The sequence below is a fragment of the Athene cunicularia genome (genome assembly GCF_003259725.1).
Source record: "Athene cunicularia isolate RWA chromosome 12 unlocalized genomic scaffold, athCun1 chr12_part1, whole genome shotgun sequence".
Classification (NCBI taxonomy): Eukaryota; Metazoa; Chordata; class Aves; order Strigiformes; family Strigidae; genus Athene; species Athene cunicularia.
In genome coordinates this window covers 12,779,848-12,804,019 of record NW_020799116.1, presented here as the reverse complement: position 1 = coordinate 12,804,019, position 24,172 = coordinate 12,779,848, and the positions used below count along the sequence as shown (strand labels likewise).

Below are 24,172 nucleotides of genomic sequence, written 5' to 3'. Positions count from 1 at the left end.
ATCTAGATCTATATCTAGATCTATATATAGATATATAGATATATATCTCTCACAAAAAAGTTATTGAGTAACGTTTCTGAAGACAAACTCTTCAAATTAATTAAGGACAGCTGGTAGGTGAATATGAATAATAAAAAAGCCCTGCAGATTTTAACTGGAAAAAAACCCCAAACAACTAGGTTCATTGGATAAATGTAGAACAAATAATTTGCCTGGCTTTAAAAAGAAGAAATATATATTCAGGTATTCATATATTCAGATATTTTCTTCACAATTTTCGCGATACGACTGTCTCATTTTCTGCTTCTATGCATTGAGAAATTTTGCAACAAGATGCAATTATATTTGCAGAAGCTGATTCGCTGTGGAGACCACGACTGATCTCTGCAATGCAAAGAGAGAGGAAAACAAGCTTATGGTCCCCCTGTGACCTGTTGTCACCATGTAACCAGGCAGGAACCACAGTGCCAGCACTGGCTTTGGCAGTGCTGTTCCAGCCTAACAGCTGGGAGGACAACTGTTGTGCTGACTCTCTTGGGCTCAGACTGGGTCAGTAACATGACATTCTGGTCACACCTTGATCTAGAGAAACTGCTGTACCTGAAAGCACTCCAGCTCTTTGCCAGAGAGACATTCTTCTGTTGTGCTGTATATCCTTTAAGGGGCTTGTTTCTGTAGGCCACTGCCAAGCCCTGGGCTGTGCCTACCCATGGGCTACGCTGAGTCCACAGAAACACCCCAGACCCTGCTGGCAAGTACACGCCGAGCCCTGCTCCCACCGCAAGCCCCGGGGATCTGGTCTGTCTGCGTTTCTCCGCGTGCCAAGATGGATGAAGAACATGCAGAATGAGCCCACCTTTACTTGGAAAGCAAAAGCAATTTCGTGGCTGCAGCTTTTTAAAGTCTCCCACCGGTGTCATTCACCCGTTGCTGCTAGGAAGACCCAGATGCGTGGGATCTAATACTACCAGGTTCATCTGAGGGAATGAGAAGCAGTGAAGAAAATCCCAAAGCTGGCTGAAATCATCACAAGTCAGATTGGGCCACATGGATAAATTTTTACCTAGCGTAGACACATAATAATAGTGCTTAAGGTTAGAAGTCTAATGAGCTGTTGCAAAAATGTCAAACGCTGCAAAGGTAAAAAACAAATCAGCCTCTCTGACATGTGCACACACACTACTTGAGGAAGGCAAGGCCAGATCCTCTTTTGGCTCAACTCTACTAACGTGAACAAGGTGGCTGGAAGCCAGGTGTCCAACCAATCTATCTCGTTACATCACCAAATGCCACTCAGATGTCTTTGCTTCCAATCTGCAAAAGGCTGATAATGTTTATAATCTCCTGCCTCAGAGGAAGATCATAAGGTGAACACCAGAAATCTTGAATATGTGATTAATGCCAAGAGAGCACCACCAGAAAAATGGACTAAGCCATCTTGCACGTCAGTGCTGCTTTATATACACTTGTTAACCTAGATTCACCTGGTTCACCTCTGCTGCTTTCAGAATGCACCTAAAAATTAAATGATTACTTCAAGTTATTAGAATAATTATGTTTATGCAAATGCATGCAAATGTATTGTTCAGAGCAGGGCTGGACACATGCTGCAGGTTTATTTCTCCCTAAAGAGAGTTCACGCATCTGTCACTTTACACAGCTTCGGCTTCTAAATTCCTCATATTCTAACCAGCGCTACATTCTACCTTTAGGGCTTTCTTATTATTATCCCTTTTAGAAATGGATATTTACCCTGTCTATCATGCAACCCCTAAGCAAACTCAGACCGCAGAGCTAGTCAAGTGAATGATATAACTACACTTCATGTGAGCCTTGAACCCAGGGGACTGGCAAAATATTGTACAGAATAGTGCCAGGGCCATAAGTATCAATTACAAATATCCAATATAACAGGTTCTTTTAACGAGGACTGCTTTGAACCTCCCAGAAGGATTTAATAGGAAGCAAGAGTATGACCTTGCCAGTTCCCCAGGGCATACTGAGATTTGAAGTAGGTTTTTCTTTAAACAAAAGTCCATTTTAGCTTATAAGGCTTTCAAGTAGTAGCTGCTATCAGAGGCATATGGTTTTAATTCATCAGGTTTTTTTATGATGCACCTTTTGTGAGAACAGAGAATGTATTCGCTAGGAAGAATTATAAAAGCAGCTCTTGGGTGAGATAATGGCATAATGATAGAGATCAGTTCAGGTCAAAGTGGCAATGACATTACATGCTTATAGCCTAAGACAGCTTGTTAGGGTTTGCATACATTAAGTATGCATTTTCTTTGTCATTCTGAGAACATATTAGATTGAGACCAATCTGGTGTTGAACTTTTATCTCAATAGGGATGAAGAAACTCTAAGCTCAGAAAACATGGGGAAAGCGATTGTATTAGATGCTTGCACTACAGTAGAAAAATAGAAAATTCTGACTTCATTTTGAGTAGAATAATACCCATTAATTTCAGTGAAGCAGGCTTTCCTACAATGAATCCCAGAAAGGGTGGCAAGCTTATCATACCAATCACCCTAAAACCCACAAAATAATGGAAACATTATTCTCAAAGGCAGTATGCACCATTGCACATGGCACTTACCTCTTTAGAAAAGAAGACTGAATTGCTTATTTGGGCACACTTTCCTTTAGTGTACTAGATAAATAATGAACTCTAGCTCATGCACTGGCTTCAAACCCCACTTCTCTAGCACAAGAGGAAGGAAATACAGCTGTATGTGGTTGGAAGTTTTGCCTAATGGTCTGGAGTAATCGTTAGGCTTCTCTAACATTGCTCTGTAGACAGCAAATTTAAGCTGTCTTTGTAAAGATGAGTAAAGAAAAATCCTATAGAATGTAGCACAAAACATTCACTTTCCATTTTTGAGTCAGTGTAATAGTGAACTCCTCAGTTACGCTCCAGCTCTTCAGACAGGAGCGGCATTGCACGCGGCAGCCAAAATCGCATGCCTGCTCGACTTGAGGGCAAAGCACCTTCTCATTTCAGCAGAGCCAGTATCGCTGGCCATAACAATTTACAGTATAGTATAAAATACTGTGGACAGTCACTGTTTTCTTATGACGCTTCTATTGCACTTTTCCACTTGGACACTGAGCACTTTTGTGTTTCTTGTGGTTTTCAAGCACTCTGCTGCAAGCAACCACATGCCAACAGCCCACTGGCACTGGGATCTTGGGGCAAAACATGCCACTGGGGAACATGAGCAAAATAAAATGGCCTCTGGTGGGAGACACACCTATGGTAAGGGCGAAACTGAGTGTCAGAGGAAATTCGCTCCTCTGAAAAATATTATAAAGCTATGTACCTGTATTCATCCTTACAAGCTCTAAAAATAGGCCACAAATGGGATATGTGATACATGCTCCCCCCTTGCCATGGCGAGATACGGCATTCATAGTTTCTGAATATTTACCAATGGAAGTGATAGTTCTCTGTAAACAAACAAAAAACATGTCATTTATTTCTCTGCCTCTGAACTGCTTATGCTGATAACTCTGTCAGTGTCAACAAACTCCTTTTGTTAAGCTGGAAAGATGATCTAAACTACCTGTGGTGATAGACACTGCTTTCAGCCTCCTCAGGGCTGGGCTAAAAGATAATTTTTATCAGCCACACCTTTGACTGCTTTGCAAGTATTATTAAGGTAGGTGCCTTCAGAGATATATTCAGAGGTTGTTGTTAATATTAATTTTCTCATCTGAGCCATTAAAAGAAAATGTGACTTTGAGTCAAAGAACAGAGCCAGACCCATACTGTTTATGGCCTGAAAAATCATCATGTTTTTGCCAGAAAGATAACTGTAAGATTGAGATTTTGAGTCGGGTAGTAAGACTGCAATAGCAAAGGATTAATTTTACCCTTCTAAATAAAAGCTAAACCCAACAAAGTATTGTACCACTGAAGAACATCAATCTTGAGCTTGTTTGGCTGCATCTTTCTCCTATCTACTTGTCTGCTTTGCAGATAAAAACTTCTGGGTCAGGTGAAGTTTGAAAGTATCTGCAATGCTGGGATCAAAGAATAAACAGCAGAAAGTCTTATCAACACTTCCAGCAAATGAAAGATTGCAGAGAGGCTTAAAGAAGACCTGGCACAGGGAACAGTCATGGACCTGGCTGATGCATTTGTGCACTTCGGGGTGAGATGTCATCTGGGGCTCGGGCTGGGGAGCAGAAATCCCTACCTGGGCAGCAGAGGCAATGGGGAGCCCAGAACAAGGCAACAGAAAGAGGAAAGAGGGAGCCGAGTGCCAGCAGAGTCACTGTATGGACCTTCACATCAACAGCTAGAAAAAACAACTAGAAAAGCCTACAGGATCTTAGGAAATGTGTTTCTAAATCTTTATGAGATTATGGCAAAGAAGAAACAAACCCAATTCATATTACTCCTTAATTGGAGCCGACAGTACAGAAAACATACTAATTTAAACGACATTTAAAATGCTTCCATTTGAACGCCATGGACTGGAAAGATAACAAATAGTGGCAAATTATTTTCATCTGCTTAAAACAAAGTAATTAATAGTACTTTGGTTATCTTACCTGGAAAGACAGGCTCTGTTGAGAGCTGTTAAAGCCAAGTGTGAAAACAGTTTGCATGAAACATAATTAAAATTATGACCTGAGTGATCTTCTAAAACATCCCAAAGGAGTCCTGAAGTCAGAGCTATAAGGAAATGATTCCTCTCTACCTCTTGACTTTGTTCCTGAACCAGCTCCTGAATGTCCTCCCCCACCTCGTGCTGCAGCCGCTTCCCCCACAGCTGGGGTCTCTGGAACTGACCCCCTCCACTCAGCACAGCATTTTCCAGCTCTCCATCATTTGACCTGGCATCCTGCAATGTTTTATTGCCTTCTCTCCAGCTACTGAGGACCAATACAACAACCCCCCACTCAAACCTGTTTGTGTCACTCTGCCTAAATCACACTCTTCTTCAGCCACTCCCTGTCCTAGCAAACCCCAGCACTTCTCCGTGTGAACTCCCCGGTTTTGGCCCAAGCAGATATACAAGTAAATACATGGTTATAAAGTAATCACATAAGTAATCATGTACTTACACCCACGTTTGGTAAATACTGCTCTACATGTGTAGCTAGTTTATCCATCCAGTGATCAAAGAATTGAAAATGTTTTTCTAATTAATCATTGTACTTAATCAAAAAATCAAGAAAAATAAAATTCTGTGTAGTTGCCAAACAACAGGAATGTAGATTGAATAACAGCTCGCACCCCCACCCCACCCACCCCCCTTCAGTTATGGGTTTCATATAGAGTTAGATTACCAAGGTAATTTCTGTGTACTCATTTAATGAATTACCAGCAGTTTCATTATTTACTCTGTTTATTTCCATTTGTTTTCCTACATGCTAGTGCATTATGTTCCAAACAGCCCCCTGAATGCAGTAGCCGGATCTCTGTGCAGCGCCAAACCAGAAGTCTTGCAAGGACCTGGGCTCAGACAAATCAGCCCGTTTCAACCAAACAACTTGGGCACTCACAGACTCAGAACTAGATTTATATTTCTCACAATTTGGAAACACGTACTGTTTTTCAATAGAAAACTGAAACTAAGATGACACCTGGAGAGAAAACTTTTGCAGAATTTGGATTGTGTCTAAGTCAATCTCCCAGTCAATAATCTGCCCATTCACGCCATCAGTCACATTTCTGGGCAAACCACAGCTCAGCTTCTGACGTGCATGACAAGGGAACCAGGCAACGAGGAGAAAAATAACATCTCGCCAAAGGACTGTTAATCTGAAGCTATCATCGGATATGAATGACAAGCTTCCACCAAACACAACCTCCCTGTGTGAGAGAAACAGGTCATAGGTTTTTTTTTTTTTTTAAATAACAGTGTCATATTTATTGCTCCATTTGTTCTTTCCAGGAAAACATAATGATGGAAAATACTGATCAAACACTTCAACATCCCATGAGTATCCAGTTCTTACTCGATACTCTGAAGAGATGAATTTCCCTTGATAAACACTGGATACAAAGCTGTATTTTGTACGTATTTTTAGGAGACTTTTCACATACCCGAGCACATCCTGACTGGTCAGGGCAGTGACTACGTCCTCGGTGAAGCATGTTGTATGCTGGGGCCCAACCCACAACAGGACTCATTCTGCTTGTACTTAGACTGCACCAAAACCTCCTTCCTGGGTTTGTCTCTGTGTCTCTGAGTCAGTGTAATCCCAGAAGAAACTGGTGCCAAATCTTTTGTCAGGTCATTTTCTTAGGAAATCTTATTTGATCCCGATGTGACACAAACAAGAGCCTGGTGGGGACTCTGGTTGGCTCCTCTGCTCTTCAGGTGTCCTGGCATCCCCAGGAGTCGGCTTTCATTGCAAGACCTGGCCTCTGCTACCAATGCCTCCAGAGAGGGTGTCTGTAGAGTTCCAGCCCTGTGATACGACTGGCAAGATTAACACCATATAAACGGACCTGTGCGCAGTACAGGGACATTTGGCTATGGGTGATCCACCACGGGGACGATGACAATGTCTTACTGCCCCAGCAGAGATGAAGCTTGTATGAGAAAGTCCAAAAGGCAGGGGTGACTGCCCAAGGGTTGTCAGAGAGCAGTAAAGACACTCTTTCAACACTGGACTCTGATACACTTGTATAAAACCATTTTAAACAGCATTCCCCTAATGCTTTACAATTTGGCACACCAGCTTAAAACAGAAGAATAACAATAATAATAAGTGTGTTTGTGCGGGCAAGTGAAAGAGGACACATGCACGTGCAGAGTAATCACAATCTTCATCCCTCTCGCGTGGGAAACCTGAATTACTGCGGTGCAGACCAAACACAACATGACACCACTGACAGGGCCACTCCTCGCCTGAAAGGAACTCCTCTCCTTTGCTTCAAGTTGGCCTGCTTGAACTAGTTGGCAAAGAGTTGCAAGTAACAGAAAAATCAAGAATGTTCATGAAGTGCAAAGAGGCTAAATTCACTGGAAAATTTATTCATGGCATGTAATTTTGTAATAAAGTGTCTAACAAAATTACACTCCGAGCTGCATGGTTAAACAGTACAATTTTGCTGGAATCAACATCTAATTTTTTTTCAGAAAGTCTCGATTTCAAATATCCTGGAAATGTTTAACAGCTGATATTAATAAGAGTACAGATTTAATATAAGATTCTCTATTCCATCAACATGATAAGCATTATGACAACTGGTGTAACTATGGCAACTATATCTTTTTTTTTTCTTCCTTTTTCCACTGAACAGTGAGACACCTTCAGATGCAGTGTCAGACTCTTCTCCCAGGTAAGACTCAGTGCTCTGAGTTGCAGAGTAACTAGGCCAAACATCAGATCCCAGGACTGGAATGCTTTTCTTTCCTATTACGTGTTTCTGTTGTGTTTCACAAGCATTTACATGTATTTAGCCATTAACCTAATTCCCTTCTTTTTTTTTTTTTTTTTTTTTTTTTTTTTTTTGCACTATGGCTAGAAAATAAAAACATGCCTTTGTTCCCTTCTGTCAGACAGGGTTCATAACAAGCAAACTCACGCCCAAATCAAATACCTATTTTCATGAACAAAAGGATGCTCTCCTCTGCAAGGTATCACCATACGTCACTGAAAGAGGTGCTTACATTTCCTTTCCTGAAGCCAATAAAGAGAAAAAACCCCTGTGATATTTTCCAGAGATGTTGGATGTGAAAGCAGTGCCTATTTGCAGTAAGAGAGAAACACTGAGAAAGACCAATTTCTTACGTGCCGTTTTGATTTGCTGCTGCTTACTGGCCCCCCAAAAAACCTAACAAACTCAGGCCCCTGCTGTGCGAATATATCCTCTGCTTGCTATCTGTGTCAACATCAAATAATATCTATCCCGTTTTACAGTATTATTTTATGTCAGTGACAAATGAATGCTCAGCTGTGCCTCATGCTCATTTTACTCACATGCTCCTCCAGTTCATCAGCACTGTCATTTCCAAGCGCTGCACTGAAATTTTCTCCAGGTTTGTTTTCCACAAGGTGACAAAATATATCAAGGCTTGGGTAAAATCACCAAAGATACACAACTGCACGCGGGAACAGGCTTGTACGACGTTATGACACCTGCGCCTGTGTGCTGCAGATGCAGACAAAACATCTTGACCAGAAACATGATGGCAATCAGGTGAATGTGGCTACAGCCAACAGGCAGTCACTGGGCTATGTTTGATTTTGTGACAGCCATCATTTATTTTCTAATCCTGATGACTGTAACACACTTCAGCACACAGTGATTTTCTACCATCGAGGTTTTTTTCCTATTCTTATCTATACAAACTTTGAACCATTTTCTTCAGGCTTGTAATCATGCACACAGAAAAGCACACGGATTCATGTCTTTGAGAACTTAACTACCCTATAATATTGCTTATTTTCAGTTTTCCTGGCTTTTTTACTCTATTATTACTATAATTAGCTTTCTGAACTCACCAAATTTTCAATGGGTTTGTGAACAAATACTCTTTCAGCCAACCCATTGCCACTGGTTCTGTGTACTGGTGGAAATGCTTTGTACCTCCTCGCCTGTGACCTGTTCCACTAAAGACTGTACTCCAGTGATTTCAAATACCATTAATCTCAAAAAAATACACAAAGAAAAAAAAAAATAATCTTTTGTTCTGAGTAAAAATGCAGCAGCAAAATCACCAGGTCTAACACAGAACTGAAATCCCAACAGCCAAATCCAAGAGGAACAGGCTCCACTTGTTCCCAGCAAGCCACAGACCCTTTTCCTGCAGAGAAAACATAGAAAGGGAGTGTTCCCCCATCAGATCTGCTGGTGGGGTTTTTTGTTGACTGAGCTTCACAGCCACGTGTGTTCAATCCTGTTACTTCAGTGGCAGCTATGAATAGACATTTATACCTGAGGGGAAAAAAATTTAAGTCACTCATTTGATACAGATTTTGCACCTAACCTTATAATCTAGATAGATTTCATCACAAATGTAAGCTATTCACTTCTAAACCAGATGTAAGATGTCCTTAAAATAATTAATTTGGCTGTCCTTCACTCCCTGCAGTATGTGATAGCTGGTATGGTGCTGATGGCTGTAAAACCGTTGTACGGGAACTGAAGCAGAGCTTCTTCACATATGTTTTAATTCAGCACAGAATTTTTAAAGGAGATTTTTTTCTTCAGTGAAAAAATGGAAAAATTATACCTTGCTTTGAGGAACAGGAAAATAAAATGTGTATCTCAAGGCATGTGTTAGTGGCTGCTGCTGGGCAGGCCAATGTGTGTAAGGGCAGAAATCCCTCACCGTGACCACCGAGCTGAAGGGAACTGGCAGACACCAGGGAATAGGGACCGAGCGCCATATCTGAGCACGAATGTTGCACTTCACAGTCCATCAGAAATATTTTATCTCCCAGAATATTGCCTCCCAAGCGTGCACCGAAGGCCTTTCCCTTCTGTCCTGTCTGCACGCCAAGCCTCAACGTTTAACTGCACAGGGGCATTTCCACAGAGGCAGTGCAACGCCACAGGGCGTACGTGGGCTTAGACCGCGTGCACTGCCTGGGAAAGAGAGCTGCAGTGTCAGCTGGTGACAGCTGTGAGGCTAACTGTTAATAATAATTTAATAGATTCAATTAACTGATCATAATAACCACAGGCAAACAAAAATGGCTGCAAAACTATTTTCTAGCAGTCAAAAATCACCGGCTGCAAACAAGATCAAGAAAATCTGCAAAGACTAAATCGTAAAACCTCATGTTCAAGCTTCCCTACTACCTCAGAGGCCAAAACACAAAGTTTAGCATATGATTCCTTCAGTCTCTGACTTAAAGGCTGTTAAACATTCTCTCCTGAAATCTCTTTTCTAGCTACTTCCAGTCAAACTATCCACACTTTTATCCTCAGTGGCCAGACAACATCATGTGTCTGAGTTCGTAAATCTTTCTTGGTCTGGGAAGATTCCTGATTATATCCAGCCAGGTTTTGCACTTCAGGTTATGGATCATGGCTGCTCCTGGGGACACTTCTGTTATAATTATAGTAACAGTAACAATTAGAAGAAGACTATTGCTTGGGTAAGGGAGAAAAGAAAGAATACTCCAAATATTGCAGTGTCCTAGGCTGGGATGATTCTGGTGATTTCAGTGAAATTAAGCTGAGAATGTCAACTCTGATTTCACAATCCTGCAACTCTTATCTGAGTCACCTCATTAACACAGACGAGGATGTGAGTGCACGTAAGAGACTACAGCAAGCTACCACGCAAGAACGGCATCAAGTGAGTTCTGTCAAGGTGACATTTACCCTGCTCGGGAGAAAGGGAGTCATTATAAATATATGGGAGACAAAAGAGCCAAAAGTCTTTCTTTTCCCCAATATTACAGTTTATGAATTTGATAAATTCTCCCTCAGAGGATGTAAGGACTGATAAATTAGTCAAAGTGAGAACTCAGCACTAAGAGTTTATTAAGCAAAAAAGCGTCAGGGACTGGTCCATGAGGTATAACAATATATGCCCACTCCTCTTCCAAATTTCCTAAGAAAAAAGATCACATAAAAAGACAAAGAGAAACAATGGCACAAACAAGGAATACTAATACTGATACACTAATTAATACTCATTTGTATCTCAAAGTCATACATCTAGCTACCTAGCTTTTAATATAGAAAGCACTTATAGCCATGAATAATGTGTTTTAACTAGCATTGTTCAAACATCAAACTATAAGGTGATCGTTTAAGTGCATAAAGAATTTCAGCTTTTAAAAAAGGAAACAGTCTGACACTTTCCTGCACATTTACAAGTCTTGTATCATGTAAGTCATGAAAGGTGTGAGACAGTCTGCAAAATAATGACTATGGGAGCATGCAATTATGTGGATCTATTAAAGTGCATCACCAAAAGTAACCAAAAAAGTAACAAAGCAACCAAATCCGCGAACGTTCAGACAGGCTCCAGGAGGGACCATGCCTCACCCTGAGGCTGCAAACTCCCCAGAGCCTCATGGCATCTACTTGCTTGTAACTGGCACAGTTAGAGTACTTCCAGCAAAATTTCCTGGGGAAAGGAAAAAAAAAAAAAAACATAAGTAGCTGGAGTCCAGCTACACTTAACAAAGCTAAAAAGATGAAGACTTGGCTTCCTACCTTTAGGTCTCATTCAAGCAACAGCTGCAAAAGACTTATTTGTGAGCGGTTTTAAATGAAACCTTTAAATAACACATATCGCCCTCAGCGATACAAAGTCCTGTCACGGCTTAAAAAATATATACCCATTGCGAGGGAGAGCATTCGCAGTTTGAAACATCACGAGAGGAGTCTAACCTTGCGTTGCCAAGAAGGATAACTGTAAACCCCCTTGTATCACTCACAAGATGGTTAGGGAGAGAAAAATTTCTGGCACTAGTTTGGCTGCTGGGCAACAGGATGATGTCACGGATCTAAAAAACCTGAAGGAAAAGGATGATTCAAATGGATAGTGAGACCTTAAGAAACTGGTAAAAATTAAAATGCAAATTGAATGTGCAAATGCAAATGGAGGGAGGAGGAGGAATTACATTCTTGGAACAGGAGTCCTGTTTTTTTCCTTTTTTAAAAGGAGAAACCTGGAGAAAGCAGCTGCCATGGCCCCATGCTGGTGGCTGCAGGGACAGGGTGCTGCTCCACTGCCTCACGGGGAGCAGGGAGGGCTCCATCTACCCCAGAGCCCCCAGCCATGCTGGTGGCAAAGGGCTCCAAGGACAGCACAGGAAAGGGAACTCACCAAACCCAATGAATGTGTCAAAACCATCAAAGAGCACATTTAAGTTTCACTCGTCACTCTTCAGAGCACACCAAATCATATTTTCCTTCCAGCATACTGGTCTTAAGGCACTTCAGTCCTGCATGTCTTTATCTCTTTAGAGGTTGTATCTGTATAAATCTTTTAGTTTAAAAAGTAAATAAGACAATATCAAACCAGTAAAATTGTACCTGTGGAAAACAGGTCTCATTACGGTTACCCCTTGGTGCGTACAAAATTAAAGGTTGTTCAGGTGTTCAACCTCATCAAATGCGGCTGGGCTACGGCTTGGAAAATATGTGCTAATGAATAAGTAATTTCTGGAATAAATACTTAGGTGCCAGTTTCCAGCTTAAATTGGCAAAAGTACTGGAGTGCAAGGAGCCTTACGGTGTGTGGAAAGGACTTGTGCACATCTCTCAGCACATGTGCATTAGAGACGTGTCCCTACCAGGGAGTCACCACGGGGAACGCAACTCAGGAGAAAAAGTTCATGGTAATTACAAGAAGAGGGAGGAAAAAATATCACCTCCAAACTGTAGGAAATAGAAAATAAAAAATGCGCCTATGGCTCATAGTGTGGCATAACAGCAAATTGTGTTTTATCTGCTTTCTCAAACTATGCTATGCAAAGTTACATAAAAATAAGAGTTAATGCTCCTGAGGGGGAGCAAGTGCAATACAGTCTGTTGCAAAGACATTTTTGCTAAAGCTTTAGTAAGTGCTGCCCGATCAATGTTGAGCAGTATTTCTGCAGGTCTCCTGACAGAAGCAGAGCAAGCCTTGCCCTGGTCCTGCCCCTCAGATGCCAGGGTGAGAGGCTCCCAGCCTGCTGCGCCAAGGACTGCACCACAGGCAGGAGATGGGACACGCTGCGTGGCGCAGGGAAAGGCATCAGCCCCGATCCTGTAGTGGCCTTGCTGCAATAAAACATGTTCCCTCGACTTCCCATTAATTGCCTGGGCATAGAGCAGTTTGGGTTGGAAGGGACCTTTAAAGGTGACCTAGTCCAACCCTCTGCCATGGGCAGGGCATGGTCACTTGTACCATGGCCAAAACAGCTGCGAAGAGCAGTTTAAGTGTCAGTTGCGAACAGGGAAAATGCTCAGGTTCTGTGGTAAAAAGTAGCTGAAAACAAAACGCAAAGCTGAGCCCCTGCCCTGGGACGGGACCAGCCAAGTCCTTACCCCAAATCACATTCGGGTACTTCAGAGCGCTCATGTTTTCTAACCTAGAGGAAACTGGGGGAAGCTCGTGCTCTTCAAGAACTGAGCCTTCCTCCAGGAGGATGAGACGCAGCCAGTTTTAACTGAAAAACTTGCTAAAAAGGGAAGTGAATTGGTTCATCCATTTTATGCTTGAGTGCCTTCACTATCACTTGAAATCTGTTCTGCGGATGAAGCTTTTACAGACCTTTGCACAAAAGGTGCCACTGAGGCGGCTGCGCTCCGTGGCTGGCGATGCCATGCTGGGTGGTGGCTCCATCACTCTTGCAATGCTTCTTGCACAGACGGAGGGTGAGATGTGGGGCTCCACACCCCTACGGCGCTCAGGCCATGCAGGGGCACCCCCAGTGTGATCCATCCCATGATCAACCAAATAAAGTGGGATTTACCCTGTCAACAGAATTATTTACAACTCGGGAACAGGAAAATACATATTAGGGACTAATCTGGGGTGTGGCATAGGTTTATTTGAATGTACCTCTGTGCAAGACTTTTAAAATAAGCATATTACTGTTAGAAGAGATTTATGATAAATGTTTAGTTTTTCAGTAAGCCATCCTAGAATAAATAGATGCAGTGAAGACCTGACACAGTCTTTTGCTTACCAATCGCAAATTCTCATTTCTTAGCAGTCTCCACTGAACAGAAAATCCTTCGAGTGAACTTAAACACAGAGCACTAAAACTAGCCAGATTTAAAATGAAAATGATGCTTCAGTTCAGAAAACAATTATTTATACCACATGCTCCAAGGCACGATGAGCTACAGAACATCACACAATTCGGACCCAAGGCCTTCAAAGAGTTGCCTCGTCCCCAGAGAGGCTCCTGCTGGATGGCACAGGTGGCCCCGGGGGTACCCCGGGCTTCCTGGGACTGTGAGCAGGAGCAGAACAGGCACGGAAAGTCCTCAGCGCTAGAGGGTAACTCAACTATTTACCTCCTTCAACATAAACCCAAGATCAGTTTGAAATCATGTCATGACATACCACAACAGCTTCGTTACAGCATGATCTAAGTAATTGTGTATATATTCTAGGAGAGATATGACCAAGAAACGTAATGATTTCACACAGCATGGTGCTGCACACATCTTACAAATGATCTGAACACTTTGCAATCACCACGGAAATTCCTCTGCATACAGATCAAGCAAAAAAGGACTTGTAAAGCAACTGAAAACTTTTTGGAAGCAGCACACCGCCCGAGTCCCTGTCTTGGACTGTGGCTGAGGTGCCCTCACTCCTAATCCGACTACAATTGTTTAGCAGCCTAAGTGGTGTTCATGGCCCACTCTGGATAACAGCCAACCCTCCCAGCTCTGCCCTTGCAGAGGGGTTCCATGATCGGCATTTCCAAGTTAATTCAGGTAGTGCTGGAGATCTACCCAGTGCCCAAAGCAGTGCGCAGGACCAGCTTTGGGAAACCCAAGATGAATGCAAGAGGAGTGCAGAGTTCAAGGATCTGCCAGCTGTAGTACAAAGTTCAGAAAACATTTCTGCTGCGCAGGCAGCTGCTCCTCTTTGTGTCCTTAACCCCTTGCAGCCGAGCACTGCAGCACATAGCTAAGGTGGAAAGGGGAGCTGCTGTTTGAAAATCTGAGGCCAGAGCCTCAGCTAATATCAATTGACATTTCTTCTTCAAAGCAATAGGACCACTGTGGTTTAGAAATGCTCAGCACCCGGCCCAGATCAAGTCAAAGTTCAGCAGAAAAGACAGACAAGTGATAAAAGGATGCTGATGAGTTGCAGTGTTTCACCATTACTCCTGCAAAAACAGCTTGAAGTGCTGGATGATCACCAGTACCATCCTATTGCAAAAAGCAACCGAAATAACAGTGTCCAGTAATAATAACCCAACCAAAAGAGCAGGGGGACAGTCTTTGTTTAGTCTCTCCTTGACTACTTTTATAAACGTCATGGCAGACTTCAGAGCGTAGCAAACTCATGGGCATCACTGGGGTCCTTGCTGGAGCAAGGAAGTAACCCGTGCCATGGTTTCCTTTGTCCTTCTTACACTGAAGTGAGTCCCTGTTAAACAATGTGTATTATATACATCGCAAAGTGCTCAGCAACTTCCATGTGCTGAAGGGACACAGCAAGGAAAGCCACCATCTCTGCACCAGCTTAGAAGAATTCACTGACCTTGGCACGAAGCGTCAGGCTGCTACCCTCAAACCGTTGTGGTCCTTGCTCAGAACATCCAGAAGGCAGCAGAAGGGAGAAGCTGTCTTTCTGGGACTGGTGTGACCCCATCTGCAGTGTGTGAGCATCTTACCATCACCATCCACGGGCGCACAAGGGCGAGGGAGCAGGCTAGCCTTGCCCGGGGAGGCTCTGAAAGCCCAAGGGACGGATCCAGGTCTTTTAGATACCACAAGCCACTGGACTGTCTTCTCCTTCTGACCTGTAAGCATACTGCTTGGCGATGGGTCAGGAGAAAAAGGCTGCAGATATTCCTACAGTACCCAGTGTGACTCTACAAGAGCATTTGATGTTTCTTCACCTTGTTCAGGTGATGGCCAATTTTTTCCCTGACCTGGATACCGCATAGAGTTTTTCAAGCCTTGTATTTTCATCCGTCTCAACAGTAAAGAAATCCTATTTGTCACTCACAGGAAACAATTTAAAAGCATTATAAATGCATCTCTCCGTGCATCACATAGCAGGAACTGATATAGTCAGGTAACGGCTTAAGCACTGTGCTCATACCTACATACAAACATGTTGATAGCAAAACAAGTGTCAATTTACAATGAAGTTGATGTTTTCCTGATATCATTGCTTTGCTTTTAATACAGTGTATTGTTTCTTGCTGGGTTTTGTTTTGTATTGCTGGAAGAACAAATCCAAACATAGCAACCAGAGCTACAGCAACTAGCCCAGCTGCAGTAGAAACACTCACGGGTGAGAAGTGGAAATCAGTACCTGATGCAGAAGAGCACTGGCTGGGGTAGGCAAGACCATCTCAAGCCCAAACCACCCTCCACTGTGGCTTTTTTAATAGCTTGGTGTGGCCTAAATTTTCAAATCTGCTCGAAGAATGTGAATGGCCAACTGCTTTTTACAGGTCTTGGATTACAAAATTATTTGTGTGCCACTGTAGATAGCAATTCCTTATGTTACACAATAACGTGACATGGAAAAAGAAATTTTAGAAATCTGTGTGAGCTCCTAATTATTTTAATTTTACATGTTTTTGTTTTAAATTTTATTTTAAAAAGTGATTTCTCCTGAGATCTGGGGTGCCTTCTATCTCACTCCCATTCTCCTCATCTCCTTCCTTTAGCAATTTCATCTTCACATAGTTGCTCCTTACTCTCTCACATTTGATTTGCAATAATACTTCGAGTGGCCCCTTCTCTCTGACTACTGTGTTATATTTCCCTCGACACCAGCCACCATCACCCTTTCTGACTCTGGCCCTTGGGTAAGGCAGAGCATCCTGATGTTCATAAAGAGTCTTAAACAAGGCTTTCTGCCTGAGCTGTGTAACTTAGAATAATGGGCAGGATTCAAATACAATAAAAAGCAATTTGAACACTTCACAAGAACTCAAGTTGAATTGAAACTGGAGCTGGGGCAATTTACACCAGCTAAAGATATTAGTTTTTTGTTGTTGGTGGTTTTTTTTGGGGTTGTTTTTTGTTTGTTTTTTTTTTTTTTTCCTGTGACTCAGCCACTCAATTCAAGCATCATTGCTACCTTTGCTGATAGAAGTTCTCACCTATTAGGGATCAGCTAAATGTTCGGAAGGCTGCATACAACAATTACTTCTAGCACCAACTGCACAGCACCGCTGTGAGCAAGCCAGCGCCTTTCGTACCTGGGCAATGCCCCAAAGGAGCTGGCAGAGCCGTCTGAGTTCACACACAAAACTGCAGATACAGGAAATACTTATTAGTGGTTGTTAGCTATTTGTTTCCAGTATCAAACACTTTCTCGTTCCTCTAATTTCGCTAGAAAATCAGTATTTCCTGGATGGTGAAGTCACAAATACGAAATTAGCTCACAAGATCACCACGTAGGCAATCACAACACTCAGAAAAAGCCAGCCCTCAAAAATTGTTCACTTGTAGTTACACAGGAGTGGTTGCTGGTATGACCCATGGTGAAAAAGTATTCTGCAACTTTTTGGGAGCCATTTATAATTTTAGAGTAAAGAAGATTGCTCATGCATTAGCAAAAGTTACTTTTATGCTGCCAGGCAACCGTGCTGGTAAAGCTGCTAGAAATGACTCAGAAAACATTTTGTTAGTTGTTAGATCTGATTGCCATAATTAACTTTTCCTCATTTGTTTGTTCCCTCTTTAAATTGTTATCAAATATCCACATCTTCAAAGGTTTTATTGGGATCCACCTCCACTGGTGGGAAGTAGAAGACCACCAGCCTCTTGTTTCACACAGTCATTAAAATCACCCGAGTACTGGGTCTCCCCTTTTCAAAGCAAGCCCTTCCCATGGGAGCTTTTGGTGATGGATGCGTGAACAATTTTTAAGTTAGATACTTGCTTTAACATAGCTGCACTAATGCACATTTTCCATTTATTTATGTATATAATAATAATCACAATAATAATTTGAGAATAAAGTAATAAGAAGCTAGATTTTTCCTTACCTTTTTGGAAAGCAGGCAAAAGCTATACAGTAGGTGGAAGAGTGTACCAAGTAACAGATTTTTGAACACTCTTTCTTACTGGTGGTATGCAGTCTACAGGAAAAGTAAATACATTGGTATGTATAATACGTCTGTTCACAAGAAACTCTTCAAATTTTGCCCTGTCGTGGAGGCCATGACATTAATCCAACTGAAGAGCTCAGATTAGAGCAGCAACAGTGGAAAGCTGAGAGGCGCCACTATATAAAATTAACTCTGGGTTAGAAATAAATGAACCAGTTCACAGAAGTTCAGGTACCTCTGAACATGGGAGCAGCTGCTCAGAAAACAGCGGGCCTGGTTGATTTTTTTTTTTATATATATATTTTTCTTTTTATTTCTCTCCCCTGAACAAATTACAGAATATTTTGGCTTCAGTTAAAGACTCCCCAGTCCTTCCTCACCCATGCCGTCACACTCAGGTTCCTTTGCATCATCAACAACCCTTTTTTTTTTTTTTTTTTCCTTGGAAAGATGGAATAGGCAATGTCATGTCAGTGATGTTCAGGATGAACAGGAATGAATACACAAAGACGCCAGGGCACAGCATGGGAATGTTTGCACAGTGGTGTCTGAGTGTCTGTCCAAGCCCCGAGATGCTCGTGTTCCACACACACTACCCACAGTTTACTGACAGGAACCCACAAAGTCAGCATCCATTCCCAGTGCATGGAGAAAAGCGAGGATGGACACATGCTGCTCTCGCTGCTGTCATAATGGTGAGGAGCTGGCAGCGTACGCAGAAGCAGTGTTTTAAAATGGAAACATGCAAACGGTGCCTGGTCTGTCTGGGGACAACGGGCAGTGATTACACTTTACCAAAAAAATTAATCAACTGCCAAGTTAAGTTCTACTTAATGCTAAATAAAGGAGAAAGAAAAAAATCAACTTGAATATGTCTTCACAGTTACTGAGCCCTCAGAGCACCTGCTAACTTAAAAGTCCACAGAATTATAAAACTACTGAAAATTAGACTGAAAGTTTTGAGTTTTTAGTCCTTAAAGTTTTCTGGCCAGTCCATGGTGACACCTTTCCTTTGCCACTTCTCAACAAAATCTCAGCTAAACTCCCCGGGGAGAGTCGTCTCCTCCCGTGAGCTGCTCCATCTTTCCAACAGTTGTTTGTCCCTCCGATGCAGTCGGTCCTTGCCACAGAGGCGCTGCATGCCTCCTGTGCACTGCTGTCTACCACTGGGCTACTCTGCACTACTCTTCTTGATCTCAGAGCCATTCTCATAGATGGTGAGATTTTTCCCATGAGACTGGAAATGGAGACATTGGAAGAGCAATGCTCCCTGTGCTGGCAGGTCCCAAAAGACCCTATCCTTATTCCTGCAAGAAAGCACCTTCCCAGAAGAGCCCCTCCCAGGAGGCACTGGGCAGCTTGGCTTCCTTCTCATGGCTGCTTCGAGAGGGAAATGCATGAAAGCAAACACCCTTCCAGTAAGGTCTGCTTGTCCGTCCTGCAAGAACCACAACCTTCTCATCAACAGACAACTGAGAAGCTGGTTTCCCCACAGCTCTGTTTGGTAAAGCCATGAATTAAACAAGTTGCTAGGAAAAGGAGTATTTACGTGTAAATCTCTGTATAAGTTAAGCATGGGTTGGAGGTTCAAATGTTTTTCTCATAGTCTGACACTGCTCTCACAGTAGAAACGGAGCAGAAGCACTTACTATCTGTTCAACTTCAGACTTGGTGAGAAGCATCTTCTCAAGCAGTGTGAGATCTGACCAAGGACACAGGAGAGCAGAATGAACTTGTTACATGGACGGAAGCGGCTGTGCACCAAATTCTGCTCATCTGAATCTGCTGTAAACACGTATTAGCAGGGAGAAAGCTGCTGAATGAGTGAAAGCATGCATATGTCAGATAGCAAGCTGGAACGATTAAGAGCTTTTGTAAGTAACACAGTTCCAGATTGAAAATCTTGGCCTTGATATATCCAGTTCAGCATGAAAGCCCTCCCAGGCGTGGCTGGGGAGCTCAGCTTGTGAAACTTCTGGCTGCCCATTATCCTAACAAAAAGCTGCAACACAGGGAGTTCTTATTCCTTCTGATGGGTGGGATACAAGGTCACTGCATTTCAAGTAATTTTCCTCCCATGTTAATGTAGGGTGGTTTGTTTTGGTTTTTTTTTATACTCACACTAAAACCCCAGTGCTTGAGCCTGGCTCTCCTAAGCACTCTGGCACATTTTTTTCTGAGCTCAAATTCCTGCAGATCACCTGAGAGCTGTGTGGAGCATTTCCACGTGATGCTCAGTGCTGCTGCTGAGGACCACCTGCTCTTGGGAAGCCACTCAGGTAATTTATAGACCTTGCAGTTTTACATGTACATGTTCAGTTCATTAGGCATTCTTTTAAAGGTCTACTAAACCATGGAGATTTTTTTCAAGGCTATTTTCTGTAAAACCATCCACATTTTGCCTCTGTGCACATAAGTAGGACTGGCCATAAATTTGGGCTTAGTCCCCAAATTCCCCAATGTTTGGAGGTACATGAATCCATGCTGGTGGCTCAGTGTTAATCAGTACTTAGGTGATATGAAGTATTTGTATATTTTCAATAGAAATGGCAACTCCAGTCTCCAGTACCCAAGCAAGCCATGAACATCAGCATCACCAGAAAACAGAATAGAAAATCAAACTGGAAAACCCAACTGTACTTTTCCACCTACGAGAAAACAACTGGTAGCTAAGCCAGATCAGCAGATAAATTAGCTTTGCACGAGCCTCAGATTCATCCTTTAATTCCATTCAATTAATTTACTTTCAGCCTGACACAGGGAGTTCCAGAGGAGCCTGTCACAGAGCTCGCAACCAGAACTTCCCGGCCCCATGCTCCTCAGAGCAGCAGGTCACAACCAGGAAGGTGCCAGCTGCAGAAGACAGCTGAGATTTTAAAAAATGCTCCTAGCACTGATGCAAGCATCTGGGGTAATTTTTTAATTCACATTTTCTATTTTCCCACTGGTGAAATTATGAAAATTTCCCTATCTGCTGTATAAAATACTTTTTAAAATTAAATTGCTATGAAAACATCAAAACTTTATTTATTTATGTATTCAAAATTTCACTGAAAATGAAATTTGAGGAGTTTTTCTTGGATGACATTGCTTTTTTTTGAACTCATTAATACAGTTTTCAATTTTCCCACCTAAAAATGGAACCATAAACATTTTTTAAACAAAATATTAAATTCTTTTTGAAAAAAGAAACTCAGGTATTCAATGAATTACTTGTATAGACTTACATGCTGAATGATGCCTGATTAGGGGGTTGATTGACAACTTAGTGCTGTAAGAAAGCTCCCATTAACTGCAGTAGTAGCCTACGCTGGGACTAAATGTACCCAAATACTTCAAGTACAGCAGTAGTTTATTTCATTTGATTTTCTAATAATTTTTATTAACACGCATATCCAGGGAATGAAATAGTAGTAGTAGGTTCAGGTGATAATATGAACAGATGGTACTATACAGATAAATAATTTAAAGTTTTAAAATAATTTTTTTTTTTCCAAACCATAACAATTTTAAAAGCCCTGTACTTAGAGAAAGACAACAGAATTAATACTACTGTAGGTTTCCTGACTGGCTGGGTTGAACAAACAAATTTATATGCTTTAGAATTCTACTTGTAAGCAAAAGAGTTCACAGAAAGCATTCTCCCTTCACACACACAATAATTTGGAAGTTGTGAGGGTTTTGCTTCCAGTGGACTTCACTCCAGCTTTAAATCAGGGGTAACAAAACCAGGATTGAAGACTGGATGCTTAAGGCAGAAGCTGGTAGATCTCAGTGAGCGGAGGGATTCTGTCCCTTACTACTTCTCCTGCCTCTTAAGAACATATTCTGCATATAGTCCTGGATGAAAAAACTTGTGTTTTATCAGAAATGTGAGAGTTTAAGTGAACAATATTTATTTTTTAATAAACATCTCCTACCCAGGGAAAACTCCGTTCTTTGGCGGAGGGGAAATATTCTAAGTCTGAAAACAGGAACCAGATGCAGCACAGGGAAATGAGACCAGGAGGGGAAATCCAGAGCAGGAACTCCCAAGTTGTGGTTCCCACAGGGATCTACCTCTGCTTCTACACTGAACGTTTATTTCACCATCAGAACTTTTTTATTTCTCTTGTTGCTCAAGTCTTTTGAGTGGAAATTTTTAGATTTTGATTCTTCTGGAGGAAAAACTATTCCAACTCATTTGACCAGAACAGCAATCAGTGAAATGCAGCTCAGCAACACATGCTCACCTGCCCTTTTCCAGCTCTCTTTCCAAATCCCCCTTCTTCCTCCTTCTTTCTCTCCCTCCATCCCCAAAGGCCTTTCCCGCTGAGGTCAGAATCCTCGCTGAGCCCCTCAGGGAGCGGTCGGAGTCTGCACCCAGTGGGGTGACACCTCGGGAGTGGCAGCATCGCAGCGCGGGGCAGCCATAGAGACCGGAGATGCAGGAAGGGGTCCCCTGGCCGTGCCTGCATTACCTAACAGCGATCTGCCTTGGCAGAGGACTCTGCAACTCTCGCTCTTGCTGGGCAATACCCCAATGCAGGAAATATATTTATTTCCTCTTGCAGTGAGGGCTCTGTTCAGTATAACTGGAGAAGGCATAATGTGGTCTTTAATTTATGAGAAGCATTTCCTTACTGTCTTATGTCAGAATCATAGTTCAGGTAGTTCAGTTTCTGAAGACAAATTTTGTTTTTCCAGTTAGAGTGTATTTTGTATACCTGCATGATAAGACATCAGAGAAAAATACTCAAGGGGTGAATAAAGGGAGGAAAAGTGCTGTGTCAATAATTTGCTGGCTGTTTCCACTTTGCTTTGACAGCAGAGTTTCTGCTTTGAGGCAGATATTCAGACGGCAGTTAATAGACAAGAAGTGGCAGGGATTTCAGCAGCAAATGGATGAACGGATCATGGGCAAGGAAAGGGCATTTCTCCACATTCAGATCTGTTTTTCATAAAAACTGCAGACATGCCTAAACCTTTCCAATATGCTACAAAGTTGTGCAGCTGTCTCCTTCCTCAACTCCTTCCAGATTCAAATGCAAATCAAATTTGATGGCCTCAGTATGTAATTTTGTGCTACAATATACCATGCTATGCACATTAAGGAAACTGGAAGCATCTTTTCGATCTATTTTCCTTTTAAATCAGTGGCAAGATTTGCATTAGGACCGGATAAAATCCTTAAATGGGAATCTTCAAGGATTGTGAGATTTTTGTAAAGAAACTTTGCAAGAAACAAAATTATAACTGAGGTTTGCAGAGTTATGAATGAGTTTGATGCTTGTCCCCCCATCCATCCTGGAAACTGTATCTGCCACGGGTTAGGAAGGTTTGAATTTGACATAGGCTGAAGGATCCGGTACTCAAGGATGCTGCTGATCTCTCACTCACAGAGGAGGCAAAGGAGGAGGAGATACTCACAGCTATCAAACATTTTGTGAGGAGTTGCTGCCAACTGGCACAACTCAAAAAAGTGAGGAGGAAATAGAGAATTAAAAAAAAAGATTGATATATATATATAGAGAGAGATATATATGTGAGACCAAAAATCTTTAACTGAGAATACCAAATAATATGAAGACCCTAAACCTGGGATATTGGTCAATGCCTCCAAGAGCCCTAGCCAGGCAACGAACAGAAGATCAGCAGTACTTACTGTTTGGGTCCACATTCTCACACAGCTCTGTTTTGGCTTCGCCGTTGGGCCTGTCGCTGGGTTTGTGCGAGAGCCGTGATGACATGGTCGCTGCTGTGACCACAGCCTTGAAGCTGCGTTTCCGTTTCTGGACGTTTAGCTCAGGGTGGAAGATGATGATGTACACCTTCGGCATGTAAAGCATCCCCAGGGCCACTGAAGCACTTAAGTTCATGGATATTGTAAGTGTGGTAGTTTGTATGTAGAGCTAGGAGACACAACACATGAGACACTATTACAAATAAGATGACTGGGAAGACGGCTGTAGTATTTCAAACATTAAGTAACGATTTAAAAGCAATTTTTAATGAGTTTTCAACTGAAGATGCGTGAGCTGAGACCTCGGCACTGCAAACCACTGTGAGGTCCAACACAGATCAGATACCTGACATAGCAAGAGCCTCTTTGGCAACTCAATGCTAGAAGCGTCCAGTGTCCTTAACAATACAATTTCTGCTGTATGCTTATGGTATAACTTTAATTTGTTTGTTTAAAGAGTGAAGATCAGATTGGGATTGAAATAATGCTGGTAAAAAATTAAATTTAAGTCTATTATAAGTTATAGAAGAGGAACTATAATAATAGAGGTTAGTAAAAAAATCTTACTTGTATAAAATTTTTGAGGAAGGTGGGATTTTTTTGTTTTTACTACACTTTCATTCTCTACAATCCATTGAAATAACTTTGCAGAGAATACACCATGATTTGTGTGCTCGTGACATTCAGCTATGCTTATTATGAAAAAATAGTATGCATGTAAGCCAGAGAACAGGTACTGCCATGAGATGAGTATTGAAAGAAAC

General features: G+C 42.1%; 1 protein-coding gene across 3 annotated transcripts in view; it reads right to left on the bottom strand.

Annotated features, from left to right (window-relative positions):
• GRM7 (glutamate metabotropic receptor 7) overlaps positions 1-24,172 on the bottom strand; it is a 206,532-nt gene that overhangs the window by 8,797 nt on the left and 173,563 nt on the right. The window contains exons 8-10 of one of the 3 annotated variants that reach the window (XM_026857424.1): positions 23,331-23,577; positions 17,624-17,716; positions 8,620-8,906 (exon numbers count right to left, since the gene is read on the bottom strand). In XM_026857424.1, the coding sequence (XP_026713225.1) occupies positions 17,646-17,716; positions 23,331-23,577 (318 nt within the window). In that variant the 3' untranslated portion in view covers positions 8,620-8,906; positions 17,624-17,645. Of the gene's footprint in view, positions 1-8,619; positions 8,907-17,623; positions 17,717-23,330; positions 23,578-24,172 lie in introns of those variants that run through there. The other 2 variants (XM_026857426.1, XM_026857425.1) reach the window with 2 other exon arrangements.